Source organism: Triplophysa dalaica, chromosome 14, assembly GCF_015846415.1.
Source record: "Triplophysa dalaica isolate WHDGS20190420 chromosome 14, ASM1584641v1, whole genome shotgun sequence".
In the NCBI taxonomy this organism is placed as follows: Eukaryota; Metazoa; Chordata; class Actinopteri; order Cypriniformes; family Nemacheilidae; genus Triplophysa; species Triplophysa dalaica.
Window position 1 is genome coordinate 4,048,699 of NC_079555.1, and position 12,091 is coordinate 4,060,789.

General features: G+C 38.0%; 1 protein-coding gene across 1 annotated transcript in view; it reads left to right on the plus strand.

Moving 5' to 3' along the window:
- The window catches only part of LOC130435603 (voltage-dependent calcium channel subunit alpha-2/delta-1), a 90,471-nt gene that overhangs the window by 24,073 nt on the left and 54,307 nt on the right, over positions 1 to 12,091 (plus strand). Inside the window, exons 4-5 of the mRNA XM_056766351.1 lie at positions 9,834 to 9,893; positions 11,730 to 11,765. Coding sequence (XP_056622329.1) covers positions 9,834 to 9,893; positions 11,730 to 11,765 — 96 coding nt within the window. The remainder of the gene's footprint in view (positions 1 to 9,833; positions 9,894 to 11,729; positions 11,766 to 12,091) is intronic.

Consider the following 12,091-nt stretch of genomic DNA (forward strand, 5'->3'; position numbering starts at 1 on the left):
CACGGTATGTGGAAAATACAGCGTTTTTAACCTTAAATCGTGTTTACACATTGCATTACATATATTAATATGTAATAATAGTAGTTTTAACCGTGCCTTATGACCCCTTTAACTGTTGCTGTCACACCATAGGACAAATGTGCTGTTTATTTGTCAACTACCCATACATTTAAGAATTATGAGTGAAATATATATGTATGTTAATGAAAATATATATATAATGAAAAATATACATTTATATATATTTATGTAAATATTATATACATATGTATGTGTGTGTAGCCATTCATACTGTATATACTTTACATGTAAATATACACACCACGCCCTTATATTAAATATGTGTACAAACATTTAATCCCATGTTTTTCACACATCAGCAGATTGAAAATCACCTAATTGAATCTGTAGCATTACATTGGGGTCACTTACTGAGTATTTGTATCATCTGTAATTATATCATTGTGTCCGAGTGTGTGTCTTGGGGTGAGTGCAGAAGGGTCATGTGTGTTAGTGCGACATTTTGCAATCATGAGATAAATGAGAACATGCTCGCGTCACAGAGTAATAACCCATCGGTGGTGGTCTTTATTGCCCCCACCAGTGTTTTCTGGCCTTTGTGAAAGGCCACTGGAATGAGGGAATCTATCCCCAGAGCTGCGTTAGGCCACAGACAGACCCATAAATCCTTCCCTCTAATACCCCCACTTTCACTTCTATTGGCCAATGCGCCAAATTGGATGCTTTGCATTCTCAGCCTCCTTCAATTTACACGCGTCTAGGATCTGAACCAAAGGCTGTCTATAGCTCTCTTTCTCTCTCTTTTGACTTCTCAGATCCTTTTATGGATGAATTGTTTTTATTCTCATTGTGGCTTTTTGGATGGAAGATGGTCTAGAATGCACAAAAATAGTAACAAATGGGACAATTGTTGATATACCAGTAAGATAATAGAGCTGTGAAATAAACACGGATACCATATTTGGGTGGTTGTTTACAGACTCATATCTTGGCAAGACTGAGCACAGTTTGTGACATTAGTAAGAGCTCTTCTGGAACTCTAGAAGATATCTATGTGAGATGAGAAAAGGTTTACTTATCTTTTTCTCTCCCTTTAACCTCATTGCTTGGAGAAATAGTTAACACATTTGCGGCTTTGTTTACCGCAGGTATTGCCAAGCTGCTTTAATACTCAAACCATTTTAGGCTTTTAAAGGTTTGCTGGATATGTGGATGGAAATATGTAGTAAAAATAATGATGCAAGTAAATTGTATTTGTTTATACACTATTTATGTTTCAATCTAATAAATTGTATTTATTGTTCTCTTAAAACACTACAGGTTTTGTTTTTCTCTGCAGTAACAATGTAATATTTGGATGGATACATTGTAATTACATCTAAAAGTCAAGTCAAGGCTTTTATTCTAATGAAATTCTTGAACCTAGGAGTAATTTGGGGGTTTTCATTAGTGTAAGAGTTTTACACGGTTTAGGTTGATTTAAGATAATGTCTGTGGGTATAAATTGGTCGGTGGTGTCACAGGATGCAGGCCGTTGTAAATGGACCATTGATTTTCAGGCGAGCTGGACTCGAGGGACGTATTTGTCTTTGGGCTTCAGCCTATCGGCTTCTTCATTAGCGAGAGGCTGTCAATAACGGCATGTGTGTGAAGGTAGCCAGAGGCCCGCTGGTGAGGGCAATGAGATCGTGATGGATGTGACGTCTCTGTTTGAATGAATCTCCATCCATATGCATCAAATACATGTTTGATTATGCAGCTTGCCGCTGAGAGCGTGGGAAATGAACTGTACTGCTGCTGGGCAAGGTTTTCTAAAAACAGAGCGTTGCTCATGGGATCGTAAATCGGGTTTGATTTATTTACTTTTTTAAATGTAGAGTTGAGCTTTTGTTCATCATCAAATGTTGAAAAATAAGCAAAAGCAAGCAAAAAAAAGAAGATAAACAACTTTTCACAAACCTCAACTTTAGAACAATATGCAGTTTTTATTTTGCACAATATTATTCGGGGAATTTATTAAATTTGGAAATGTTAAATATTCATTGAACGACATTCACACAAAAAGTAAAAACTATGTCATGTCGTTCCAAACCTGTATTCTATTATTTTTGGAACAGGAACGACTTTATATTTTACTTTTTAAGCTTGTTCATTGCACATAACTAGTTTGGCTCATGATATATATTTTTATCTATCTTTTAAAAAATTCTTAAAGGTAAGTCCACCCAAAATCAAATTTGTGTGATTTTTTTTACTCACCTTTTTATTCAACATGTTTAGAGACCTTCTGGCGTCTTCGGAGCACAAATAAAGATATTTAGATTTCCAGGCCTCCAGACATCATGGTAAGAGTGGTTGTCAAGCTACAGAAAAGTACTAAAGACAGCGTTAAATTGGTCGAAGTGCTCTCATGAATGCAGACCATAGACTGAATATATGACTAAATACAGACTAAAGAATATATTGATTAAAGTCGTTATTTTGGCTTGTTTTGGCACATAAAGGATTCTCATCCCTGCAAAAAATTATATTGAGCCACTATGAGCGGAATGGACTAATTGAACGATGTCTTTTGTACTTTTCTGGACCTTGACAACAACTATTTCCCTTATGTCTATGAGGAGGCCTGGAAATCTCTCGGATGTCACCTTAATATCTTTATTTGTCTCAAAGCTGGTTAAAACTCATGTGGGTGAGTAAAAAATCACACTAATTTGAATTTGGGATGAACTTACCCTGAAAGTCTGGTAGACTGCTTTTAAGATGCTTGACAGATGTGTGTGAAAAATTAGTTTAATGTCCTCTCCAAACATGCATGAGAGTATCTGGCAGTAATGCACATGAAGAGCGAATCACCTTGAGAATTGAAAAGGTTCAGTCAAATTGCGCTGAGCTTTTGCGACCCAAATTGCACTTTGCAGTGGCCATGTTATTATTGGTCAAGAGGTTATTTCCAATCAAGTATCACGCAGAAGCATCTGCCTATTACGCTGACTGCCGCGTTTAACCATTATGCCCCTTAAATAATGGGAGCAGATGTAATGTCTTGCAGGTAATTGGATCGTTCCTCGCACCTCCTCTGGGGAAAAGACAAGCAGTGTTGAGATCCTTTCTCGAATGCCACATTGTTGTCTGCATAAATATCTCTGGGGAAAATCCTTGGTATTAAATATACAACCTCTCCACATTGTTACATCAGCGTAAACGCCCGACATCTCTGGATGCCAGGTTATTTGAATATTCCTTTTGCAATTTTTTAAGAATCTCTTGTTGACTGTGGAAGGTTAATCCTGTTGTAATACTTCCTCCTGCGCAACTTCTGTCCAATCCGTTGTTAATCCGGCATTCCAAAGATGCATCATAGTTTTCAAAAGCCTATATATTAAATTAGCACAACAGGATAACATCTTTGCGATGCATTGGCATCCAAAGAATATACTGTATAAAATATGTAATATAAAGGATAAAAGCATAAATTGTGGGTGTTTGCTAGTGTGTTCTAGTCAAGGCATTAATAATAATAGTAATAACAAGAATAACAAGAATAATGAATTTAATATAAATAACTATAATTACTTTTATTATATAAAATATTATTTGTATTAGAATTTAGATTATTGAGGTTACTATCTTTCACAATAATAACAATAATATAACAATGATAATAATAAATGCATTATTTACAATAACACCTTGTATGTATTATTATTATTATTACTAGTATTATTATGATTGAATTATTATTATTATGTAAAAATAATCTAAATAACAATTTAAATATATAATACTAATAATTGCTTTTGATTGAATTATTATTATTATTAAGATTATTTTTACATTATTGATAATGCCTTGACCACAACACCCTTGCAATCACCCACAAAGCATTATTGTATCTTTAAGCAGCTCACTGCTCAAAAAATAACTGCAATTTTATGTTTTCCACTAGCCCACAGGCTTAAATTTATTTAAAAAAAATTCAATATGACATTAATAAGTACATGTGAAGCATCTTCATAGCTTTGGCTGGGTTCCATAGTAGAACGGGGGTTGACATTGTAGTCCATCACTACCGGGAATAGGACATCTTCATCTGTGAATAGACACGCACATCAGATCTTGAATCATTTATGAATCTTGCCGCTGCCCAGGAGAGCCCGACCAAACAGGATTTATGACCGACTCTCACACCTCAATGACGACGCTTAGCCAATGTCTCCCATTAGAAAGCAATATACCTCCGGCCTTGTTAAGTTTATAGCTTGTGTCACTTCACCGTCTGTTGAATGTTAGTCCCGGAATAATGGACCAACTGCATACGGAGGTCACCCGTGTGGATTCAGGGGATGTGATTGTAGGTTCTAATAAGATCTGAGGTTTGAAGAATCTGAGGTTTGTTTATGGTGGTTGGGATATGCTCAGAATAAATGTGCTTGTGCGCAGAAGGCAGCTTTGCATTCTGGGAGCAAATGAGAGGCTTAATGCGAAATGCGAAAGGAGATGAATGCGCCCGTGTGAGCTCAGGGTTTATTTGTGCTTCTGTCATCTGTTTTCATGGTTGGAATAATCCAGGATTGATGGTTGTGATATTATAGCCGCCGTGTGTCGCCTCTCTTGACGCTCGTTCAGAAGATGCGTGTCTCACCTCTGCTTCATGCTGTAGTTTTTAGTTTGGTCAAAATCCCTTTATTCCAAACAGACAGACCTGAGGCACTCGTCTTTGGTCTAGCATAGAAAAAATATATAAGCTTTGGGTCATAACAGGGGGATATGGTGTAGGTTTGAAAGATGTCTTTGAGTTGTTCATTCCCTGTTACATTGTGCGGAAGGGAGTCTGAAACTGAATTCACTCATAATTTCTTTTTTACTTTTCTTTTATCTTTTTAATTCGAATCCTTAATGAAGTGATGCACAGAGCTGATTAGTAGAACTTTTGTTGCGTTTTTTTTGCTTTTTACACCTTGTGTGTGAATGGTTAGGCATCTATATTTTATGGTTTCTCTGTAACATCATAGCCTTGATCAACCAAGTGGGAGTGTTTTTAAAATCTTGTTAAAAACTATGAAAGATTGAATTATCTTTTTTTCACTTTTTTGGAATTTCTGGTCTTGCTAATACACAATGTTAGTCTGCAGTCATTTCAATCTTCCGACTGTCAGTCTGGTGTCGTGACAGAGATGTGCATCCCTGTCACTTCTCATTTCGCTGATATCTTAAATATAAATGTTTTCAGGGACAAACTCAATTCTTTAAAAAGCTTGCAGTGATGTTCATGACAGCAGTAATGTGCATGGTGATACTTTAAAAAACAACCTTTATTGTTAAAAGTTTGAGTAAGGAAAGGGCTGCAAAATAGGAAACACAATTAAAAGTTTAAAGTTGTGATAAGTTATGATGGTGGTAAAGGATCATGAGGGCAAGTATCACTGGTATATTTGGGTTACGACTGTTATAGTTATTTTATCTAAAGCTTCTGCCCTGCAAGCACTGACATTTTATTCAGGTAATGCAATTTACTTTTCAATGTGACCTTTTTTTAATAGACTTAGCCTAGCAGAATAGTATGGATGTGCAGTGTTTGATATGCAGTGTATTCGGGGGATTAACAGAATATTTAAGGGCGTTCACCTATCTTTGATTCAATTATTTTCTTATTGCTCTTTCTCTCTCTTTCTCTCTCTCTCCGTCTCTCTCTCTCAGAGCGGGTTGAACAGTGATGGCTCTTTGAGAGAGTATCTAGACTTCAGGGATATCTGTGTTGGTTCCCACATCTGATAGTCATGTGAATATTTATTTTGGGCAGTAAGTTGTTTGCACGTGACGTCACGGCACTGTGGGAAGTGCCGGTGGTGGGCAGCAAGTGATTTTCTCGAAAGGAATTCACTATATTTTCAAAATACCTATGTTGGTGCCATTTTTGATCGTTCAAATAGATTAAATGTGTTTTTAGTGTGTAGCAAAAGTTTATGTCCTTGAAGTAGGTACTTTCCAGCATTGTCTATGAAACAGAGATAAAAATGGCTTGTAAACCTGAATCTGTGGTTGGGATGAACCGAGCCGGATGTCCTTCTAAAACGCTTAACGAGGTTTAATGTACCTAAACAGCGACCAGGTGGGCTGTTGAAACTTGTTATGAACACTAGCTGCTGTTAAAAGAACGAGTCCTGATAAAACCGATAAAGTGATAAATATTGCTTTAAAATTTTCTCCCCCATCAAAGTCCATTATAATGAAACAGCTTGACATACTGAAACAACGACCACGTAAAACCAAATTTCTATTAAATCTTAATTGTAATAAACACAAGCTACTGTTAAAATAGCAAGCACTTATTCCATGTATAAGAACAGTCTCACGTTAAGCTTGTTCTTCATAGAAGTTCATTTTACAGAAAACACGTAACGTGACTCGAGGCAGCGACAAACTGAGAACATAAAACTTTTATGTTATCATTTTTATTTTTGATATCGGTGAAAAACAAATCTATTTATTTTGGTTTCCGCGGTTGTTGTATTGGTACTTTAAGCTGTTTCCTTATAATGTACTTATATGGGGACTTTATCCATTTAATAAGGGCTCATTCTTTAAACGAAAGCTAGTGTTATTTACAAGTAAGGATTAACTGAAATTTGGGCTTACCTGGTCGTTGTTCAGGTCGTCAAACATAGGTACTTTAAGTTTGTGATAGTGATTTCCTATGAAGAAAATCACTTGCTTCCCCCCAGCTGCACCGTCGGCTTCATAAAAACCACGCGATTGTATGACGTGATGCAGGGCGGTTAAAAGGTGTTGATGCCACAAAATCACATGCTCTTTCCTCTGTCATTCTCTCTTTCTCTTAAATTGGAGTGAAGGTATTGATAGACCTCCTGTGAGTTTATTGACTTACTCCACTGTGGCATCTGTAATCTGCCGAAGGAATCAGTGGGGATGAACAAGAAAGCGTGGCTGTGGTTTATTGCTTGTGGACATCAGTCCTGAAATCACCTCCAGACTCAAGAAGGTCTTGAATTACCAAACGGATCAGAACCTGTGACCACTAAGTGTGTGCCACTAAAGCGGTTACTGTAAAAATACTACACGGTTCATAGCGCAGGCTTGATTTATAGCTGCTAGACGTGTGTTCTTAAGTGTTTGAAAGTTTATTAAAAATTAAAGACACTACAGGCGAAATAGTGCAAAAAAGTTATTTTCTTGTCGCCTGCTTTCTTTCATTTTGTTCTTTCTTTTTGTTCTTTTTTTCTTTTAGTTTTTTCTTCCATCTTCTTTCCTACATCCATCTTACTTCCTTCCTTCCTTTCTTCCTTCCATCCTTGCCTTTTCTCCATCCTTCATTGTCCCTTGCCGATTTCTTTCCTTCTTCATTCCTTCCTGGCTTTCTTTGCTTCCTTATTTCATATTTCTTTCTCTCTCCCTTACCCCTATGTACAGCATAAATACGGCCGTACGTGTTACGGGTATCTTCTGTGACTTTTTACTCATTATATTGTCTCGATGACATCGCAGGATGTTGTCTTATCAATGACTGGCTGTTTGTGTTCTCTCAGAAATTAAAGTTCATCAGCCCTCCACCTTCGCCTGCCTTTATTTTCAATGAAAAACATCTGAATGAATGCAACCCTCACCTCCGTCTTCCATTATCTCTATCGTACATAATTGATTATTCTCTATAATGAGCGATAGAAATGCTTCAGCCGTGGTTTCCAGTATGAACCCCCATGAACTTTCGCTTTTGTGGGCCTCTAATGACCTTCGGCCACTAATGAGTCCGTCCTGGAAGCGGTTGTTATGGCAGCGGTGTGATTTTGTTGCCATGTGGACGAATCTTTGGGATGCTACATTATTGGCTCGTTATAATTACAGCAAGAGAAACATGTACATGTTTTTTGATGTCATTCTTTTATGTCATTGTTTTCTAAGTAAGGTTAGTCCGAATGGGCTCGGGCTAACAAGATCTCTAAGCTCCGAGTGCATGTGTAAATGTGATCGTGGCTGAGTGTGAAACTGTGTATTTTTAGTCGTTCCCAGACTGTGCAGAGGAGGTGCATAAGACTGCTGGATCTCATCCCAGACTTACTGTTCTTGAGTGTTTAATTGTATGTTTGTGTGTGCGCCACTCTGTTTGAGCAGCGTCCACAGCGTCTGGGTAGGATTGTAGACTACGTGCATTTTTTACGAAGGCAGCTGCCACTGTTGTAAAGGTATTTGTTATAAAACCACATATCCTACTGTGTCCGTGCATCCTGGAGCTGGTTGCATCTGAAATACGATTCGGAAACGGGTGTTAGCGCCCACGCCCACCTTACAGGCCCTCATTTGCCTGTCTTATATAATTACAATGGATTTTGGAGATTTGGATGAGTGCAATTATGCAGACAAATTTAAGGTCTAGATTTTCCGGGGTGCTTGAACTTCAGGTTGAACAGTGATGGCTTGGGGGACATCAGGGGTGTCTGACAATAAGTGTTTGCTGCAGCACTGGCTAAACTTTAGCTTTACTTAACAACAGTCGATGAAGCGGATGCAGATTATATATCAATAGATCTCACTTTAGGGAGAAATTGTTTAATGTGTGTCCAAATATTGTTTGTTCATAACCCTCCGATTTTCACCTCCACCAGAAGACATCTAGCTTGGAAATCTCAATGTTTGTGATTCCACGACAATAAGCAATTGGACACATAACTCCAGTCAGCTAAAATACATTGTAATAAGGTTCAATAAAAGGTAGGAGGCAGGAACCGCCCAACATTTAAACAAACTTTAATCAAAATAAACAAACAATAACACTGCAGCCAGCTCACAGTCGACTGCCGGCCACAAGAACATAAATACAAACGTAAAACATATGTCCGGGCCCGGTCCTTTCTCGTCAGCAGTCGCTTGTCCTTTTATGCTCCCGATTTCCTCCGTGGGATATGCGGGACCGGCGTGCGCACAGCTGATTCCAACTATCACTCACGCCACCGGGCCCCGCCCCACAGCTCTCATCCCGCCTTCCTCACCACATACATCAATATAGGTGAATAAGATGTATAAATGGAAACCTTTGTGCCAACTTTTGTGTTTCTTACACAGGATTGGGAGTGATAATTCTTCTTGAGTTATTTTTGTTTGGTGATGTGTTTAACTGTGGTGATGTCTAGCGAGAATCCCATCCTGTTGTGAAAGACTCCCCAATTTCCGCTGTACTTTCTAAAATACCGTATGTGTCAAAGAGCTCGTTGTGAATCTTTCCTTGTTCTGGAAATGTCACAGTGTGTTACAGTACGGTCTCCTGCAGGAAACGCTCTGAGGTTCTGCGTGCCAGCGTGGGTTGAGCTGCTGAGATCTCTGGGTGACAGATCGACTCCCAAGACCTGAGCGTTCTGTTTTGTTCTGTTCTGTCCTTTCTACAACGGGGAACACCATCATGTCAGACCTTTTGCCCGCACGTTTGAAAATCATCACTTTTGGCCACAACAAAGCTGTATTGTTTCTTTCGGATGAGAATTTGGAGATGATTGTCATTTGACCAAAGTCTGTCACCGTCTGTTACTTTTCTTAGCATTGAATCTTGATTTTGATAGTTGCTCATTTTTTTCCTCTAGAGGAGGCTTGTTATCTTAATGTTACATTCTTTTATTTGTTATTGATTCGTGGAATAAAATATAGAAGCAAATGATCGGGTTAGGGCAGGTGGTGCCTTGTTAGATGATGGCAGTGTCTTTTGTTGTTACTTTTTATTTATTAAATCTTGATCAAAGCTACTTTGGCGATACTTTGATGATATGCCAGACTAATTAAAATGGTTATTTGTTGTTGTTTTATAGACTTTGGCTGCTGCAGCAGAGGATTTCCAAAGGGAGCATCAATGGAAAGACGAGTTCCAAGTAAGTAGATCTTTTTAAAGTAGTTGATTTTTAAATTCAGGTGAACTGAACATTTCCAAGGTGCTGCACCACAAAGAACTGCACTTTCGTTTTGATGTTTTGAAACTTTCAGAAGTCAGAAGTCTTTTTTCACATTCCTCTTTTCACAATGTATATATTGTTTCAAAGCGGCTTTAGAGAAAAGTATATTAACCAAAGGCAAATGTTGAAAGGAAAAGTCTTTAAAGATGTGCAACTATGAAATATCGTACAACCTCGTGGTTTAAAGTTTATTTGGACAAACTTTTTGCCTTTACAACTTTTATATTAATTATTTTAAGCAAAGAATGAGAGAAATGCAAAACAATATTGCTGAGTATATCTTTATGGCTTGTCGAACAGAACAGCGTGATCAAACTTTCTTAATTCTGCTTTAAAAATTTGAATTTAAAATCTGTTTTCATACGTGTCTTGCAAATACGTTTACTTACGGCAGCCGAGGAAACCTTAGATGACTCGCATCATATTTTAACCTTGTGATGGTTATGCAGATTTTAATTAGATCATTGCAAATAAAGACGCCAGCAGCAGACGAGATTGCTGAAATTGATAACACCTCAGTTTAATATTACCGCTCCGGTGCATTCGAGGCCTTCATTATGACACCACATTCAACTAAATGAAATCAAGATTCATTAACTTAAATTCAAACAAACAAGAGAAAATGAATAAATTGATAAATGAATAAATATTCGTATTGTATCGAGGCCTTTCTTGACCCCAGAGTTTGTGTGTGTCGGTGAGGGAATGTGTTGCAGCTTAATAGATCTAATTTCACTCCCCACGCTCGTCTGAAGATTTGATTTCACTGGATACACATTCTGCATATCTCCCGTGGACTCATTTTCACTATAGGCAGACACACACACCGCATGCTCTGAATGTCTAAAAAATATGTGACCCCGACAACGAAAATGTGCCGCGTAACATAAGCTACTCTGTAGCGGCTTTCGGTATAATGCTGAACCGCCCCTGTTTTCTCTAACCCCCCATAATGCATTGCACACTTGCATGTTGCTTTGCACTACAAAGCAAATTCCCAGTGATGAGTGAATAATACGTAGTGTATTTTTATGCTTATTTATTTTTAATTTCTTGATTAAAAGATTCATTCATTCAGTTTGCCATTTTCAGTCTTTATGGGCGCTCTGATTCTTTGAACACATGTTTCTGTATTCTGCATGATTAGATTGGTATTGTCATGGTGTGTGAGGGAGAACCCAGGAGCAGGCAGTATTAGGCCCTTTTCACATGAAGTCATGCATCTTAACAAAAAACTTTTATTAAAACCCACAATGGGTGAAACACAACTTAACAAAACAGAAATCCAAACAAAAAACTTCCACGAGGGGAACAAAATAAACAAGGTCCAGGAGAAATATAAATAATGGTTAGTCCGAACACGAATGTCACAAAGGAAAAAGGTAATCCACGAATCCACGAACTAGCGGGAAGATGACACGGGACAGGTGAGAGGGATGAAACATTAATGGGGAGCTGACGGAGAAACAAAGGGGCGGAGCTTAAGGACGTGACACCGGAGAGAGCATGGCAATTTTAAACATGCATACTGTGTGCATGATGGGAAGGTTTCCTCAGGACACATGGTTGTGTAGCCAAAGATTTTGGCTGGTAACCAAATGGTTGCAGGATTGACCCCAGAATGTAACTTGATTTTTTTTTCTTAACCAATAGTTAGGTCTACTGTACAAGCCAACTTTACAGCCCTGGCTGCATTGCCATGTACATAATGTTTCCGTTCATTATCTGATATTCTTATTTTTCGTCTCTTTGCAGGAGGATGATATAGTTTACTTTAATGCCAAGGATAATGTGAGTATTATCGTGATTCAACAACTTCAAATGCACTCAGCGTTTTTTAAAGCCGAAAACCATGTGCTCATCTGTGTACTTATGACCATGCACTTGTGATATTATTTATTGGTTATTTAAACAGTCAGTGATGAGGAGTATCTTCTCCCTGAATGATCTGCATCTGGACGACATATGAACTGTGTCTATGTACGATATGTCAGACTGCCAATTAGGTTTTGGAGGAAAATGTGTGATGAGAAGGAAGTGCGTGCACATTTCATTCTGTGAAAATACATATATAGGACAGTCACGCGCACTTTAAAGCAAACGTGATGTTTTTTTTC